Raw genomic sequence first — 18,131 nt, forward strand, 5'->3', positions numbered from 1 at the left:
CTTCAGAGACACACGGCAGTGGTCTAACTTCCTTCCCTACTTCCTTACAGTCTTACCCTCCCAGTGGCAGCAGGCTAGTCACCACTTTTTTCCCCTTATTTATTTATTTAATCCCTTTACAGCCTGGTCCCAGTCCTCTCCCTCCTCTTCTCCCAGTCACACCTTCAGCCCCCTTCCCTCTATTCCCCCCTCTCCTCCTCAGAGAAGGGGTACCAAACTCACCCTGGCACCTCAAATTGCAGCAGTACTAAGTGCATCCTTTCCCACTGACGCCATATAAGGCAGCCCAGCTAGGGGAAAGGGATCTCAAGGCAGGCAACAGAGTCAGAGACAGCCCCTACTCCCATTGTTGGGGGACTCACATGGTGACCAAGCTGCACATCTGTTACATACATGTAGGGGGGCTAGGTCCAGCCCATGCAAGCTCTTTGGTTGGTGATTCAGCCTCTGTGATCCCTCATGGGCCCAGGTTAGTTTACTCTGTAGGTCTTCTTGTGGTGTCTCTGACCCCTCCGTCTCCCCCAATCCTTACTCCCATTCTTCCTCTAGACTCCCCAAGCTTGGCCTATTGTTTGCCTGTGGGTCTCTGCTTCTGTTTCCATCAGCTGCTGAATGAAGCCTCTCAGAAGACAGTTATGCTAGGTCCTGTCTGCCTCTCTCCCATGATGTGGGTCTCAGGTTAGACCAGTCATTGGTTGGCCATTCCCTCAATCTCTGCTCCATCTTTATCCCTACACTTCTTGTAGGCAAGACACATTTTTGGGGTTGAAAGTTTCATGGGTGGGTTGGTGTCGTCCCCCATCCACTTGAAGTCCTATCAACCTACAGGAGGCAGTGAGTTTAGACCCCATACCACCCAGTGCTAGAAGTCTCAGCTAGGGTCACCCCTGTAGACTCCTGGAACCTCCCCTGTCCCAGAGATGCCTCCACCACCAATTTCCATTCTCTCTCCCAGTCTTCCACCCCACGCCACCCCTACTCTCCCTACACCTGATCAATCTCCCAGTTACCCCCTCCACCCCCTCTCCCACCCCATTCCCTCCCCTCATCTACTTCAGATGTCTGTTTTATTTCCTCTTCTGAGTGAGATTCAAGCATTCTCCCTTATCACACTGCACAAACCTCGAGTCCAAGTGGATCAAAGACCTCAACATAAAACCAGATGCACTAAATCTAGGAGAAGAGGAAGTGGGAGAAGAGCCTTGAATGCATTGACACAGGAGACCACTTCCTGAGCAGAACACCAACAGCTCAGGCTCTAAGATCAATAATTAATAAATGGGACCTCATGAAACTGAAAATCTTCTGTAAGGCAAAGGACACTGTCAACAGAACAAAACAACAGCCTACAGACTGGGAAATGATCTTCACCAACCCTACACCTGAAAAAGGTGTAATATCCAAAATATATAAATAACTCAAGATATTAAACAGCAACAAACCAATTTAAAAATGAGCTAGAGAGCTAACAGAGAATTCTCAACAGAGGAATCTCTAATGGCTGAGAAACCCTTAAAAAATGTTCAGTGTCCCTGGCCATCAGGGAAATACAAATCAAAATAACTCTGAGATTCCATATTACACCTGTCAGAATGGCTAAGATCAAAAACTCAAGTGACAGCACATGCTGGCAAGAGTGCAAACTTGTACAGCCAGTGTGGAAATCAATTTGACACTTTTTCAGAAAGTTTGGGAGTAGATCCACCTCAAGACCCAGCTATACCACTCCTGAACATATACTCGAAAGATGTTCCACCATCACACAAGGACACTTGCTCAACTATGTTCATATCAGCCTTGTTCATAATAGTCAGAAGCCGGGAGGTGGTGGCGCACACCTTTAACCCAGCACTCGGGAGGCAGAGGCAGGCGGATTCCTGGGAGTTTGAGGCTAGCCTGGTCTACAAAGTGAGTCCAGGACAGCCAAGGCTACACAGAGAAACCCTGTCTCAAAAAAAAAAAAAAAAAAACCATAATAGCCAGAAACTGGAAACAACCTAGATGTCCCTCAACTGAAGAATGAATAAAGAAAATGTGGTACATTTATACAATGGAATGCTACTCAGCTATTAAAAATAAGGAAATCTTGAAATTTGCAGGCGAATGGATGGAACTATGAAATACCATCCTAAGTGAGGCAACCCAGACCCTGAAAGACACAGGTGGCATGTACTCACTGATAAGTGAATATGAGCCATAAAGTACAGGATAACCATACTACAATCCCCAGACCCAAAGAAGCCCAGGAGGGCCCAAGGGAGGATGCTTGAAAGTCACCACACTTTTAACACACAAGGCCTTGGCCTCCTTTGTATTGCTTCTCTAGGATGTACTAAAGGCCCCTCGCTTCCGTTACCTATGAGTATATTTCATTAAGGCACTAAGTGGTTACAATCTCCTAGCCCTTAAATGCCCCACCCTTTCCCAACAAGAAAGTTACATGTGTGTGTCACACAGTTTGCAACAGAGTAATCCCAACAGTTGCTTTCAACAGTGTCTGTGCCATATAAAAATAAGAAAGAAGAGCCAGCCTTTTGCACAAAAGGTCATGGGGAGAAACTTGCTTCATGCGTTACCTAGAGTAGATATCTAACTCCTGCAAAACTAACAAAGCAATTCAACTTTCAGATGTACCAGTCAGGGCCCAGCTGCTCAAGCTTAAAGGACTGCATAGAGATTATCCAGTCCTTACCAGACGATGAGTCTCCCGAAATATTAGGACTACACCCCGAGGCCACACGCACCTCCAATGAGACCAAGACCCAGCAGTTCATTGAAAATCTCATCATCATGCAGCCAAAAGCTGTCCGGCTCAACCTCATGATTAAGTAAGAGTATACCAGGAACTGTTGTTAGTTGTGAATTTCCATCTGGGAACAATCTGGGTATAATCTGGGTACAAAAGTAAAACTTGCATGATAGAGAAACTAAGTTCTCCACAACACGGAAGCAAGTGCATGATACACATTCACGAGCACACACCTGTGCTGATATGTGGGCATGTGCACACACAACACACTTGCCAAGCACGTAGTAGTTAAGAAGCATGTGTTAGATGGGTGAGTGGATTGTAGCTGGTGAGTTGTCTGTTAAAGGCATTGGGTTTCTTTCTTTTTTGTTTTTTGTTTTTGTTTTTGTCTTTTGTCGGGTGTTTTGGTTGGTTGGTTGGTGTTGGTTTTTCAAAACACGGTTTCTCTGCCCTGGAACTCACCTTGTAGACCAGGCTGGCCTCTAACTCACAGAGATGACCTGCGTCTGCTTCCTGGGTGCTGGGATTAAAGGTTGCGCCACCACACCTGGCTTTAAATGGATTTGTTTAAACGCGAAGCATGCATATTTGCTTCTCAGGAGGAACAGACAGCCATCTCAGTGACAGAAAGAGCCATGTGGTCAAGAGAAACTTGCCTGTAGTCGGAGGGTCGTGTGAATCACAGCTCTATATGCCTGCAGTCGGAGGGTCGTGTGAATCACAGCTCTAGATGCCTGCAGTCGGAGGGTCGTGTGAATCACAGCTCTATATGCTCTGTGCTCAGCATTTTGCTGCTTCAGGGGCCTCATCTGTAAATGGGGTAGAGATGCCTGTCTGCCCTTCAAGGCTGTTTTATGGTCCAAATGGTGTAATACATGTGCCGCACGCTCAAGCTTCCTCTACCTGAGACTACAAAATAAAATCGTGTCCACACCAGAGCTGCATGGCTGGAGCCCTTGAGGTTTGGTCTGTAGACACTTCCCAGGGTGCTGCCTCTGGGGAACTCAAACATCTTCACCTAGGAACTGGATCATGGTGTGCTCACTTCCTCCTCCCTGTCTTCCTCACTAGACCTGTGTTAAAATCCTGGCTCCACCATGTTACTCTGGGGAGGGCAAGCCAATGAATGTTTTTCTGTCAAGGCCCCTCATCTCTTGAGTCAAGACAGGAACTCCCTGAGAGCCTAGTGACTGCTGCCTTGGTTTTAGTTTTCCGACATCTAGGTTTAACATACACTAACAACTGCCTTGTCAAGGCCTTTCAATAGTGTCACGTCCCATTTGTGGCCTTGATCAAGCATTTTCAAATAGATTAATATTTGTTATAAAATTGGCATCCTTCTATTGTCTGTCTACCAGGGCTTCTCAAGTTTATCTTTTTGTTGTTGTTGTTTTGGTTTGGTCTGGGTTTTCGAGACAGGGTTTCTCTGTGTAGCCTTGGCTGTCCTGGACTCCCTCTGTAGACCAGGCTAGCCTTGAACTCATAGCAACCCACCTGCCTCTGCCTCCTGAGTGCTGAGATTAAAGGCATGCACCACCATGCCCAGCTAAGTTTATAATTTTTATAAATATAATACTCAGGTATATATAGTCAATCTTAAATTCCTTTGTTCTCTTAATTATATAAATTTAGCCAGATTTCAGTTTTATTTTCTCAGTTATCTCTTTCTTTAAATGGAGGTTTGCCCTGCAAGCATGAGGTCCTGTGTTCAGACCCACAGAGCGCACATTAAAGTCATGTGCACATCTGTAACACCTGTCACCCAAGAGCTGGAAGGTTGAGAGAGGTGGATCCTGCGGCTTGCTGGTAGGCAGCCTTGCCAAGATGCTGAGGCCCAGGTACAGTGACAGGCCTTGCTTCTGTGGATAAATTAGAAACTAAAGTTGAGAGACAGTTGATACAAAAGCCATCCAAACATCAACCTCTGACCTCCACATATGCCTACACAGGCAAGTACACCTGCGCACACCACATCATACGCAGACACACGCAGACACACACATAACACATATACACACACCTCGCACGCCACACACATACTCACACATGCACATACACACACATGGACACATTCATACACACAGATACCACACACACACGCCACACCACACATACTCTCTCACACAGACACACACTCACACTACACACACACATCACATACACACACACACACACACACACACACACACACACACACATACACACCCCCCACAGAACATATTCTGGGTAATAACATTCCTTAGCTCAAAAGTATCTTTTCTATAATTTTTCCTTGTTGGAATTACTTCTTGTTGAGACCCATGAGTGGCATAGTCAGAATTCTGTAGCTGTCAAGCGAACTGCTCCATACTTTTATGCAAGGTGGTCACATTACCCACATCTGTGGATCCCAGCTACACATTCTCTGCGACCTATAGGTTGAGTTTACACTTCTTTGGCTAAATCGTTTTCCATGTCCCTCCAAACCAGTTAGAACTCTATACTCCCGTACCATTGTCTTATCTCTAGATCAGGACTCATTCAGGTGACATCAGAATGGCCTCTGTTTTGGGCACGTGGTTTTTTGCCATTTGATCCATTATCCATTGTTGCTTACTAACAAAAAATAGACACAGTTCAAGTGTCATTTCACTAGAAGTGAGTATAGACTGCCTGCTCCAGAGGGGGACATTGCACATGTGGAGAAAAGTGGATGCCCGGGAAGAAACATCCGGCTTGTTCCCAGAGAGCAGCAGGTAGAATGTCCTAGAGACTCAACACCTCTGATGACACACTTCATACTGTTAGCGTTCCACAACACACAAGTAAAAGATGGCATGATCACTACAATCATGTGTTTCTTTTCCTGGGGAGATGTAAACAAATGCCTGTTCACCTCAGATATGTCACTGACAACAGACACAATCCCCTCCCAAATCTAGATTAATGAACCAGTGGGTTTGCTCGTCATTTTTAGGAGTGTGGGTTACAGCCCACTTACAGGAACATAGATGCGCTGGATTTATGTCACCCAAAACTCCACCCTAAAAGAGGTGGCAACGCCCGAAAGCTTGCAGGCAGCTCAGCTCATTAGTCTCTCTTGCCCGGTGACTATTAATTAGGATATAACCTTGCAGAGAGCCTTCTGAATCTTCTAAGTTTTACGAACCTCCTGAGACTTGTGACTTATTTTACTCCCTGAGCCTTCTAAGTTTAGTTCATTTCCTCAGTATGAAGGAGTCTTTCTCTAAAAGGAGTGTTCAAATTGGAAGAAATAGTTATACAACTGTGTAGCCTTGGCTATCCTGGACTCCCTTTGTAGACCAGGCTGGCCTTGAATTCATAGCAATCCCCCTGCCTCTGCCTCCCCGAGTGCTGGAATAAAAGCCATGCGCCACCACTCCTGGCTTCATTTAACAAGCATCTTAAGGGTGTCTCATAGTGTCCCCTTGGTCACTAGGTGGCTGTGATTCTTCTAGTCATGTTATTCAAACACTGAAACTCATCTGTCTGTGAGGCGTCATGGGGAGATATGTCATATTCAATATAACCCAGACTTTTTGACTTTTGAAACTACTTGAAGCCACTTTGAATGGCTTCATCAAAAAGCCAAGTATGATGACGAACTAGAAAATGCATGTCCTTAGGCGGCCCAGAGGCAGTGCTGCTGAGCGAAGGGCCCACGCTGGGGTGTCAGGGCTATCCCTGCTTTGAAGGATGACATTCATTTAGCTAAATGAAAAGCAACCTGGGTGTTAGGTAAAAAACGGGGCCATACTAACCAGCAAAAAGCTTGAAAGAGTGTTGCTATCCCCTGCTCACCCACTTTCTGCCCTGTCAGCCCCCCAACCCTGACTTGTCATCTTTGGGAGGACCCCAAAGCGTCCCTCCAGCCATATGGCACCAAACTCTCAGGCAGCCATATACAGTCACTGCTCGTGTCACATGAGCATGCGGTCAGGAAGCCTTGGGTAAGCAGAGAGGAATGTGACAAACTGACCTGGTGAAACCTACGAGCTGCCAGGCATGCCACGTCCTTTGCTTTCAGTCTGGGCACATTCCTGCCTACAGATGCAGTCTGGGCACACCCCTGCCTACAGATGCAGTCTGGGCACACCCCTGCCTACAGATGCAGTCTGGTAAAGAGTGTTTTAGAAACAAACCCTAAGAAGGCTTTTACAACACATTTCCTTTTTCTAATTTTTAAATTTTTGTTTTTTTGGGTTTTTCGAGACAGGGTTTCTCCGTGTAACCTTGGCTGTCCTGGACTCACTTTGTAGACCAGGCTGGCCTTGAACTCACAGCGATCCGCCTGCCTCTGCCTCCCGAGTGCTGGGGTTAAAGGCGTGCGCCACCATGCCTGGCTACAACACATTTCCTTATAAGCATAGGAGTTATCAGACAGTTTTCTCCTCTGTAAAGGGGAGTGAAGTCCAGTGTGTGAGGTCTTCTGTCTCACAGCCTTGGGCGCTCTGAAGCTGCTCGCCTTCCTGTGGGGCCAGAGCAGGAGGTACTCCCAGAAGACTTGGTCTGTGCCTCATTCTTATCCCGACTCCTTTGCAGTCCTGAGCAGAGCAATGACAACCTGGTGATGGAGCTCCTATCTGACATCATGGTGCAGCTGCCCCAGACAGTGGAGAATGAAGAGGAGGCTTCTGGACCTGAAATGCAATGCACATTCAAATTCTTTATAGCAAGTCCAATGTGGGAGAAGCTTCATAAAAATACTGAAGGTGAGTGGCGGCCCTGGGCTTCTCCTCATGCTGCACACTCATCCAGAAAGATGACCCTGGAGGGAGGTAGAGCAACCACAGCTTAGAAAGGCCAAGTAGGGATTGGAGTGGTAGTTCAGTGGTTAAGAGCACCGGCTGTTCTTGCAAAGGACTGGGGTTCAAATCCCAGCACCCACATGGAAGTTCACAACTGTCTGTAACTCTAGTTCCAGGGGAACTGACACTCTCACACAGACATACGTGGAGGCAAAACACAAATGTAAATAAAATAAAAATAATTAAAAAAAAAAAAAAAAAAAGGTCAGTGTCTTCCCAGATGGGAGATGGCAGCAGAAAGGAAAATAAGACTGTGGAATGGGAAGAAGGGAGCCCAAAGGCACCAAGACCAAAAAGGATGCAGGAGCCATCATAACGGACAAGATCTGTTGACGTCACTGCCCAGCGCTGCTCTCCCTGACCTCTGGCCTCTGGGGTAGTGCTCAGAACAGTGAGATTGAGGACAAGGGTCTCTTGATGGAGGGGAGGTCAGGCCCAGTCCAAGCTCTCAGGAGGCAAATGCCTGAATCCAGAGAAATTTTCAAGTTAAATTTTAAAATCTAAAATTCCTTTTCAAAAATTTACCTAGGCTGTCCTGCACTCTCTTTGTAGATAGACCAGGCTGGCCTTGAACTCACAGCAATGTGCCCGCCTCTGCCTCCCCAGTGCTGGAATTACAGGTGTGTACCACCACACCCTGCTCTTAAACTGTATGTTGGCAGGGTATACACTTGAGAGCAGGTGCCTAAGAACACAAAGAGACATCAGGTCCTTTCAAGCTGGAGTTACAGCCAGTTGTTAGCCATGATGTGGGTGCTGGATATCAAACTCAAGGCCTCTGCAGAGCAAAGAGTGATATGTGCTCCCTAACCACTGAGCCATCTCTCCAACCCTCCGGTCTAATTCTCCAAAATTCATTTTGGACCGAAATGTTGAGCAACAGATTACCAAAATGCATAGCGATGTGCAGTCAGTGACAACACATAACCGACAGTGGTCCTGTGAGATTCCATCACTTATATACTACCGTGATCTCCAATTGAGTACATGCACTGACACTGGCACAATGGGAAAACTTGAGGGTGCATCTCTCAGAATGCCAAATCTAGCCTTCAGTTGTGCCTGCAAGTGTGAGAAAAAAAAAGATTAAAGAGAGGGTCTCACCAAGGAGCCCTGGCTGGCCTGGAGCTAAGAGATCAGCCTGCTTCTGTCTCCCAATCACTGAAGCTAAAAGTGTGCGTCACCATCGTCACCATGACTGGCTAAAGCTTTCTCAAGACACAGTGGCTATTTACTGATTTGCATATTAAGGGAGGTGACATTCTAGGCATGATAACAGGCAGTATGGTTGATTAAAAAAACAAACAAACAAACAAACAAACTTAAAATACTTGATATCTAGACTTCTCTAGAAAATGTCTACCAACTATGGTCAAATACATGAACTTCTTCCAAGTTGGAGGCCTGCATACCTCAGGGCAAATCTCCCTCCCCCCTCCCCCATAAACATGACGTTTTCCCTCCCTTCCCCTCTTCTTTCAATTCAGGCTTCGATCCCCTTATCCACTCTGCCTTGATAACCATTCTGAAACAAGAACTAGAACGTTTCAATAAGTTATTATCTGTTATACATAAATCCTTAAAGGACCTTGAACTTGCTATAAAGGGAGAGAGCATCCTCACCGAGGAACTGGAGGAAATATATAACTCTTTCCTTGGAGCCAGAGTGCCCATGCTGTGGCAGGTAAGCAGCTATCCTTCCTGTCTGCCTCTTGCCTGACCACACTAGCTGATCCACACAAGAAGACAGTGTGCGACCACTGTGCTCATCTACGTTGAGTGCAAATATGAGCGGATACCACCCAGCAGAGGACAATGTGGCAACTCTACCTAAATTTACCTTTGAGGTGTGCGCCACAAAGCTGTAACAGCATACATCTGAAAATAGCAGGAAGAGAAATCTGGTCACACAAACTAAGGTCCAGTCACAAGATAAGGTGTGTGGGCAAAGATCGCAAAGGTCTTGGTAAAATTTTTAATGCTCCCAAAGAATATGGCGGCCTGTGTTTACTTGCAAAAGTGCTTGTGTTTCAATTTCAAGAGCACAGAAGTTGTGGAAGGAGAAGCAGGACTCAGCACTGACCTTAAGGGGTGTCCCAGTGCTCCATGGGTGGGAAAAGGCATTGGTTTTCATTTTATATTTTAGCAGAAATGTTTAGTATTCCAGTCTGCTATTCTGTTTTATCTTATTCAAATTTTTAGTATAGACTTTGCTTACAAATGCTGTAAGCTACATACCCTTAGGAAACAAGAAACTATTACAAATGCCCGCCACCAATATAAGCAGTTCTGACAAATGCCACATGGGTAAACCCTGAAAACCGAGGCTCTTCTGAAGAGCATGAGAGGGTCACCACAGAAGGCTATAGTATGCAACTCACTTAAATGAGGTGCCCATAACAGACAGGCCCACCCAGCAGTGGCTACCCCCAGCCAGCAGTGACAGGCAACAAAGCAGTGCAAGTTTTTGTTTGCTTTGGTTTGTTTTTTGGTGAAGATATGCTGAAGGTGACTGAGGTATTGGTTGTCCAACTCAGTAACTACACCTAACAACCACTGAATCTGTATCTCATTTGATGATTATGCAAACTGCAGTTCACCACAGTAACTAAAAAACAACAACTTATGTAGAAAACATGGAAACAGGCTAAAGGCATCAATGACAACTAATTCTTTAAAAGTTCAGTATGAACTACTGAAAAGTTGAAATGTAGCATTCATATAAGTAGCACAGGACTTCAGAATTGACAGGATTCCTGGGCTCATTGGTGACACTGTGCTGGGAGGCTGTGACATGGCTGCAGACATGTGGCTGTGTGGCTGCATGTCTGACTCACAGATCTAAATGGCATGTCCAGCTCAGACAAGTAACAGGTGTGTAGAGCTAGGGGACTTCAGAGGGAAGCTACTGAAAACAGTTTGGTGAAAGAATTCTAGGCAAGACTTACAGTTGTCAGCCTGGATGAGACAAAGGGGCCACCAGGAGTGAGGGGTGGAGACAAGAAAAGGATTCACTTCAAAAGGAGGAGCCAGAGAGTTGAATCTAAAAGGAAGTAGTCAGAATTCTGGAGAAACATGGGTGCCCTGGAGGTGGGAGGGGGGTTAAGGGCGGCCATAGCATAGAAGAGAGTGACCACTGATTTCTAGTGAGGACAGAGGAGGGGACAGAAGGTCAGGATGCCTCACAGGACACCTACTGTAAAGAGAAGACGGAGGCAGCTGAGGACTGCAAGCCCCGCTCCCTCCATCCCTTGACGTTTGAGGGGCGGCGCAGCATTAGAGAATTGACCAGTGAAGGCTGTGAGCAGGAGGAGGCTAGGCCAGCTCTGTCGGGCTGGAAAGAAAAGGACCATCTAGTATGTGATGCTGGTAACTTGCCCTAGGAAGGCTAGGGTGTTCATGTGGCTAAACACCCAGCATCCCCATGAAAACAATGTCCCCAGAGAGAAGAGGGAGGTGAGAGGTGAACGTTTAAGAGCAATGAAAGCCTGTAGCCGGGGCAGGCACTTCCAGTTAGGAACTCCTTAGGACTAATTTTCAGGCTTAGCGCTGTTTTTCAGCAGGAAAACGGCATCTCCTGCCAAGGTGTTAGTCCCTGGCAGAAAGGTGCCTAATGCCCTCTAGAAACAGTTACAGACACAACACCTACACCCCCCACCCCCTTCTCTCAATCCGCAGAAGAATGCCTACAAGTCCTGCAAGCCCCTGAGCTCCTGGGTGAGCGACCTCATCCATCGGGTGAACTTCTTCAACACCTGGGCCAAAGTGGCGTACACCGCCATACACCACCGGTAGGCATAAGAGCCGACGCTGCCATCCATCGCCGCTTCTGCCAGAGCTTGTCAGTTTCCCCCATACTTACCACACAGCTTAGGCTCTTGGGTTTTTCTCACCTTTCTTTTGAGATGAGAAAACAAAAGACCTGCTGAGAACCGGAATTACTCAGTATGCGTTTCTTCTCACGACCCCACCCCATGCCTGAAAAACTGGCCAGGGGGAGTGGAGGAATAATGTGTGAAAACTCTAGTTGTAGCCAGGCGAGGGTGGCGCAAGCCTTTAATCCCAGCACTCGGGAGGCAGAGGCAGGTGGATCACTGTGAGTTCAAGGCCAGCCTGGTCTACAAAGTGAGTCCAGGACAGCCAAGGCTACACAGAGAAACCTTGTCTCGGAAAAAAACAAACAAACAAAAAACAAAACAAAACAAAAAAAACTCTAGTTGTGTCTCCCTCACTGAGTTCTCACGGTGGTCCCATAATGGGAGGTGGGTGCTGATGCTGTCATCATCCTGTTTCAGAAGAGTAAGCCACAGCACAGGAAATTACTTACCCAGGGTGTCACAACTAGAACACAGAAGCATTAAAATGCAAACCCAGAGGTTCTGTGTCCAGCCTGTGCCCAGCTGCCTCCTGGGCCTCGTAGCACATGAGTGTCAGCTGTGGGCAAAGCCTGCAACGCAGAAACAAGTGCTTAGATTCTTTGTGGCCCAGCCAGGCATTTCCAAACCCATGGCTTCCACAGCCCATCTTCCCTTTCCTCTGAGAGGCCTCAAACTGTGCCCAGTGTCCATCAGAGTATAAAATAAGAGGCTGCAGTGAGTAGTGAAAGCTGCTGCCTGGTGGACTGGAGGAGGCTGCCAGGGCCAGGTGGCAGGGAGCAGCTACTATGCCCTCAGCTGCCCTGCCCTGCCTCACCCTGTCCCCTGCCTCACCCTGTCCCCTGGCTTCTCACCAGGTACATGATGTTTGTCACAACCTGGAGACAGCTTCTTACCTTGGTCAGCCAGAGATCCAAACATGCTATTGAGAGTGACTCTGCTAGTGGATTTCCTGCAAGATACTGGCTCTCTGCTTTCTTCTCTCCACAAGGTGAGTGCTAGCACCCAGGGCTGACCCACATCTGGCTCTGGAGCATCTGCACTCAGCCACTCCACCACCACTGGCCCAGAAGGCAGCAGCTGCAGCCCTGTGGGACCTGAGCCTGTCCTGCCCTACCTCCTTTCCTTATCTCCTCTTCTGTAAGGCCTACAACAGGAGGAAACACCACACCTCAGACACTTTTTTTTTTAAGATTTATTTATTTATTATTATGTATACAGTGCTCTGCCTGGGAGGACATCAGATCACATTATAGATGGTTGTGAGCCACCATGTGGTTGCTGGGAACTGAACTCATGACCTCTGGAAGAGCAGGCACTCTTTACTAATAAGAATTGATGGTCCAGTGGCTGCTGCCCCCTACCTGCTTGGCACAAACACTCAGCATTTTACCAAGCTTCCCTCTAGGACGCAGTGTTTTCTCTAGGAGTAAAATGATACACAATATCCTATTACCTTTCCTTCCTGCCTCCTCCCTACATCTCCACGGGGCAGCCATAGTTCCTACCCCACAGGAAACCTGAGGCTTACCAGAAACTCTGGCACTGTTTTTCTTCCAAGCCTTTCTTACTGCTGTGCTTCAAGATTATGGAAGGACCCACGGAATCTCCATAGAAGACCTCACTTTCACTCACAAAGTAATTCCTCCTATCAAAGCTCAAGAAGATGATCCTATTGCCAGACTCCTCCAGGGGAGGTTCCACATAGTCAGGAAAGCTTTCCAGGTACTGGGTGCTGAGGAGATTGGAAAAGATCCAACCTCCATTTTAGGACTTATAAGTTATGACTCACCTAGTTCTGTGGGCCTATCCCTGAGCCGTCACGTCTACATGTGCTTTCGTGCTAGTGCGAGGCTGCCCTTCTCACTGCAACTGTGTAGGATAGTGTGTGGTCAAGTAATGCCATAACTCCAGCTAGCTGTGTTCTTTCTGCTTAGATCTGCTTTAGTTATCTGTGATCTTTAGTGTTTTCATACAGATCTTAAGATTTTTTTTTCTTTTCTTTCTTTTCTTTTTTTTTTTTTTTTTTTTTTTTTTTTTTTTAGTTCTGTAAAGATTATCATTAGAATTTTGGTAGGTATTATATTGAACCTGTAGATTGCTTTTAGTAGTAAAGCCATTTTCACTTATTAATCCTAGCTCGTCTTTCCATCATCTTTGATTTTTCTTGTAGAAGTCTTTTAAGTCCATGATTAGGCCTATTCTCAGATTTTTTTTACTTTTTAGGTTATTGTAAGGTTTTTTTTTCCATGTTCAGTTCTGACAAGAGCTACTAATTTGCTGTTACTTAGTTTTGTTTTTTGAGACAGGATCCCACTATGTAGCTCTGGCTGTTGTGAAATTATGTAGATCATGCTGGCCTAGAACTCACTATGTAGAGCAAGCTGGCCTGGAGCTCAGAGATCTGTCTGCCTGTTTGTCAAGTGCTGGGATTTAAGGGGTGGGTATGCTGCCTCTCCCTCTAAAATCTACTGCTGTCTGAAGGCTGACTTTGTCCTCTGCTGCTCTACTGAAAGCTTTTTAGTGGAGTCCATGAGGTCTTTTAAGAATAAAAAAGGGAGCTGGGCATGGTGGCACACGCCTTTAATCCCAACACTAGGGAGGCAAAGGCAAGCAGATCGCTGTGAGTTCAAGGCCAGACTGGTCTACAAATCGAGTCTAAGACAGCCAAGGCTACACAGAGAAACTCTGTCTCAAAAAAAAAAAAAAGGTGGTGGTGGCACACATCTTTAATCCCAGCCCTCGGGAGGCAGAAGCAAGTGGAGCTCTGTGTTCCAGGCCAACCAGAGCTACATAGAGAAACCCTGTCTATGGGGGAGAAAAAAATAGGGCTTGAAATATGGCTCAGAGCCGGGCGTGGTGGCGCACACCTTTAATCCCAGCACTCGGGAGGCAGAGGCAGGTAGATCGCTGTGAGTTCGAGGCCAGCCTGGTCTACAAAGTGAGTCCAGGATGGCCAAGGCTACACAGAGAAACCCTGTCTCGAAAAACCAAAAAAAAAAAAAAAAAAAAAAGAAATATGGCTCAGTGGTTAAGAACAGACTTCTTACAGAGGTCCTGAGTTCAACTCCAGAAACCACCTGGTGACTCACAATCATCTAAAACTGAGATCTGATACCCTCTTCTGGCGGGCAGGTGTAGTTACATATAGAGCACATAAAATGAATAAATACATCCTTAAAAAAAAAAAAAAAGCCAGGTGTGGTGGCACACACCTTCAATCCCAGCACTCAGAAGACAGAGGCAGGTGGATCGCTGTGTTTGAGGCCAGCCTGGTCTACAAAGTAAGTCCAGGACAGCCAAGGCTACACAGAGAAACCCTGTCTCAAAAAACAAAAACAAGCAAAAGGATAAAATAAGGGATAGTGTCCTGGTTAGGTGATTTTTTAAAATTAAATCTGGGGGGAAAAAACCTCAAAGGAGAAAATAGCTCAAATTGTAGGCATTTCCTTGAGTAAGAAGAGAGGAGAGGGCCCATGTAAACTAAAGAACCCTTTCCTCCCTGTGTTGTTTTTGGTCATGGTCTTAAACACAGGAAGGAAAGAAAAAAAAAAATCTAAGTTTTTCTTCCTTCCTAATTTATCACTTTTATACCTTTCTCTTGTCTTATTGGTCACTTTACTCAGTATGAGTGAAGACAATAGACACCCTTGGCTAGGCCAGGGAAAAGTGCTGTTTTCCATCATTAACGTAATATTGGCTTAAGTTTGTATTATATGTAAGCAGGTTCTCACCTCTTTCTGCTTTACACCAAGAACAAAGTTTGATTTAGGGTAAAGTAAGATAGCTTCCATTTGCTTTTAAATGGCTCTCTGGTACAATTACTTACAGTGTTCTTCAGAGAAAATTCCTACGTTAGGTGTGGTGGCCCACAACTATGATCCCAGGACTTGGGATGTGAAGGCAAAAGGATCGGCAGTTCAAGGTTATCCTCAATTACATAAACAAGTTCAAGACAAGCCTAGGCGACAGGAAACCCTGCCATGACCAGATGATAGAATTATAAGTAGAAATCATATTACCAAACACACAGATTTCCAAGAAATAAGGCAACAGGAGAACAAGTGCGCTGACTGAAGCTTGTCATTTACCTAAATGGTGAGGGGTAAACGATAAAAGGCATCGTACAAAATCATTTCCAGGAAAACTTTTATAGAATAAGTGAAAATACAAATTGTTTCTAGGCATTTAGCTTACACTTCCAGACATGGTCATATTCCAGCGGAATATACAGGCTAAAAACTGTCCTGAGCACACTGTGGCCTGTCTGTCTCCACAGTAGTCCCAGGTCAATGAGCTCAGGGTACCAGTGCCCATGATGCATCCTTAAGGGTTCGCTAGGTTCTCCAGAGGAGAAGCAAAGGCCCCAGAGCACTGCAAAGCTCATGTGCCCTGTCCCTCAGCCCCTCAGCCCCCAGAGCACTGCAACGCTCATGTGCCCTGTCCCTCAGCCCCTCAGCCCCCAGAGCACTGCAATGCTCATGTGCCGTCCCTCAGCCCCCAGAGCACTGCAAAGCTCATGTGCCCTGTCCCTCAGCCCCTCAGCCCCCAGAGCACTGCAATGCTCATGTGCCCTGTCCCTCAGCCCCTCAGCCCCCAGAGCACTGCAATGCTCATGTGCCCTGTCCCTCAGCCCCTCAGCCCCCAGAGCACTGCAAAGCTCATGTGCCCTGTCCCTCAGCCCCAAGAGCAGCAGGAGCATGAACATTTGCTACCCAGGACGCACATGCCATTTTCTACCTAAGAGTTCATCAGAAATCCAAACTCTTCATCTTAGTTTGGGTTCTATTACTGTGAAGAGACAACCACGATCAAGGCAACTCCTATAAAGGAAAACATTTAATTGGGGGTGGCTTATAGTTTCAGATTATTTTCATCCTGGCAGGAAGCATGGCAGCATTCAGGCCTGCATGGTGCTGGAGACAGATCCAAAGGCAGCCAGGAGACTCGAATTCCACACTGGGCAGAGCTTGAGCCCAGGAGACCTCAAAGGCCATCCCAACACTGACACACTTCCTCCAAGGCCACACCTAATAGTGCCATTCCCCAAGGGCCGACCATTCAAACGCATGAGTCTACGGCGGTCATTCCTATTCAAACCACTACACTTCCACACACACAACCCCACTCCCCCAACACAGGGCTTCTCTGAGTAGCAGCCCTGGCTGTCCTTAGAACTCACAGAGATCCGCCTGCCTCTGCCTCCCAAGTGCTAGGATTAAACGTGTGCACTACCACACCTGGCCAGAAATCCAAACTTATTCTAAGCTAATTTATTTTTTCCTGTATCAATATGCTATAGCCTGGTTCCAATCTCCAAATCCTTACTGTGTAAGGGAGCCCTTGGGAAAGGCTGGTAGGTTTGAGCACAACTTGCTGACTTAGAAATTTAAGTCTGGTTTCACCTAAGCAGTCAGAGCAACATAAAACAGAGACGTACCACACTGGGGAGGGGGCAGCAGTATCGGTTGAGTCTCATGACCTCTAAAAGAAGACCCCTGACCCTTCATTCTCTCATCAGATCCAGGAACATGCTCCCAAAGGAGTTTACATTTTTGGTTTATTCCTTGAGGGAGCACAGTGGGATCCTCAACAGAACACACTGGAAGACTCGCTGCCCACCAAGTTATGCTCTGAATTTCCTGACATCCACTTCATGCCAACAAAGGTAATTATTTACTTGGTAAGGGAATCCCAAACTTCGAATTCTCATTACCTGCCACCCCATGAGGGAAATGTAATAAAGTACTTTAGACAAAAATAGCCCAATATTGTTAAAGATCTAACAATGCCAAGTTATCTTTAACTTCTCTAAATAAAATTTCAGCATGCAGCTGCACTATCGTTAAATGTTTAGTGCATACTCATCACAAATACCCTCAAACGCGCTCACAGAAAAGGTTGGCTTTCTTAACTGTGTGATTTGACTAGGAACCTTTATGTTTAGATTACTGAAGCATACCGTGCTTCTGACCAGACGGACTCAGAACTCCATACTTTTGAGTGTCCAGTTTTCCAGACACCGGAGAGGTCAAGAAGTGTTACTGGGTTACCAATACATTTCTTGACGTCAGTGCATTTGCCAACAAAGAAGCCGCCTACACACTGGATCACCATGCAGGTTGCACTGCTGTGTGAAAAGAGTGAATGAAATAAAGAGCCATACCAAACCAGCGTGAGTTTGGCTTTGCCTGGATTTACAGGCGTCGGGACACGCACATGTGGGGAACAGCCTTGTAACAGCCATACACGGCAGGCGTGGCGCGGGAGACTTCTGACAGGTAAGCAGTGTCTGTAGTCTTTCAAAGGAACACAGATGCTTCTGCTATTAATATATATTTGCTTCAGAGTGTGACAGAGCCTACAACGGCTGTTATGTACTTGGTATTCTTAAACAGCAAACACTAAAGACGACCAGTTTTTAAGAGTTGGATATTCCAGCCCTAAACCCTCAGATTCTAATTCTAACACGTTGTTTGCTGGGTTTCTGTTTCTCAAGACATGTTTTCACTCTCTAGCCCAGGATGGCCTCAAACTCATGGGAACCCTCCTAAGTAGCCCTCCTGGAATGCTGCAATCACAGGAATGAACCACCACTGGGTCAGGCTCTAGCATCCTTTGCTTTACTATAAACCTGCTGGTCAGAAGTCCCTGGGTTCCTGCAGTTCAGAAAAACCCAAACAAATAAGCCTAGGGAAA

General features: G+C 46.4%; 1 protein-coding gene across 1 annotated transcript in view; it reads left to right on the forward strand.

Moving 5' to 3' along the window:
• The window catches only part of Dnah14 (dynein axonemal heavy chain 14), a 212,252-nt gene extending 194,669 nt beyond the window's left edge, over window positions 1-17,583 (forward strand). The window contains 9 exon segments of the mRNA XM_051148372.1: window positions 2,629-2,828; window positions 7,292-7,461; window positions 9,045-9,241; window positions 11,236-11,348; window positions 12,290-12,423; window positions 12,994-13,157; window positions 14,189-14,191; window positions 16,954-17,100; window positions 17,380-17,583. Of these exon segments, the coding sequence (XP_051004329.1) occupies window positions 2,629-2,828; window positions 7,292-7,461; window positions 9,045-9,241; window positions 11,236-11,348; window positions 12,290-12,423; window positions 12,994-13,157; window positions 14,189-14,191; window positions 16,954-17,100; window positions 17,380-17,583 (1,332 nt within the window).
• The last annotated feature ends 548 nt before the right edge of the window (window positions 17,584-18,131 follow it).

Source organism: Acomys russatus, chromosome 6 (assembly GCF_903995435.1).
Source record: "Acomys russatus chromosome 6, mAcoRus1.1, whole genome shotgun sequence".
NCBI classification, from domain to species: Eukaryota; Metazoa; Chordata; class Mammalia; order Rodentia; family Muridae; genus Acomys; species Acomys russatus.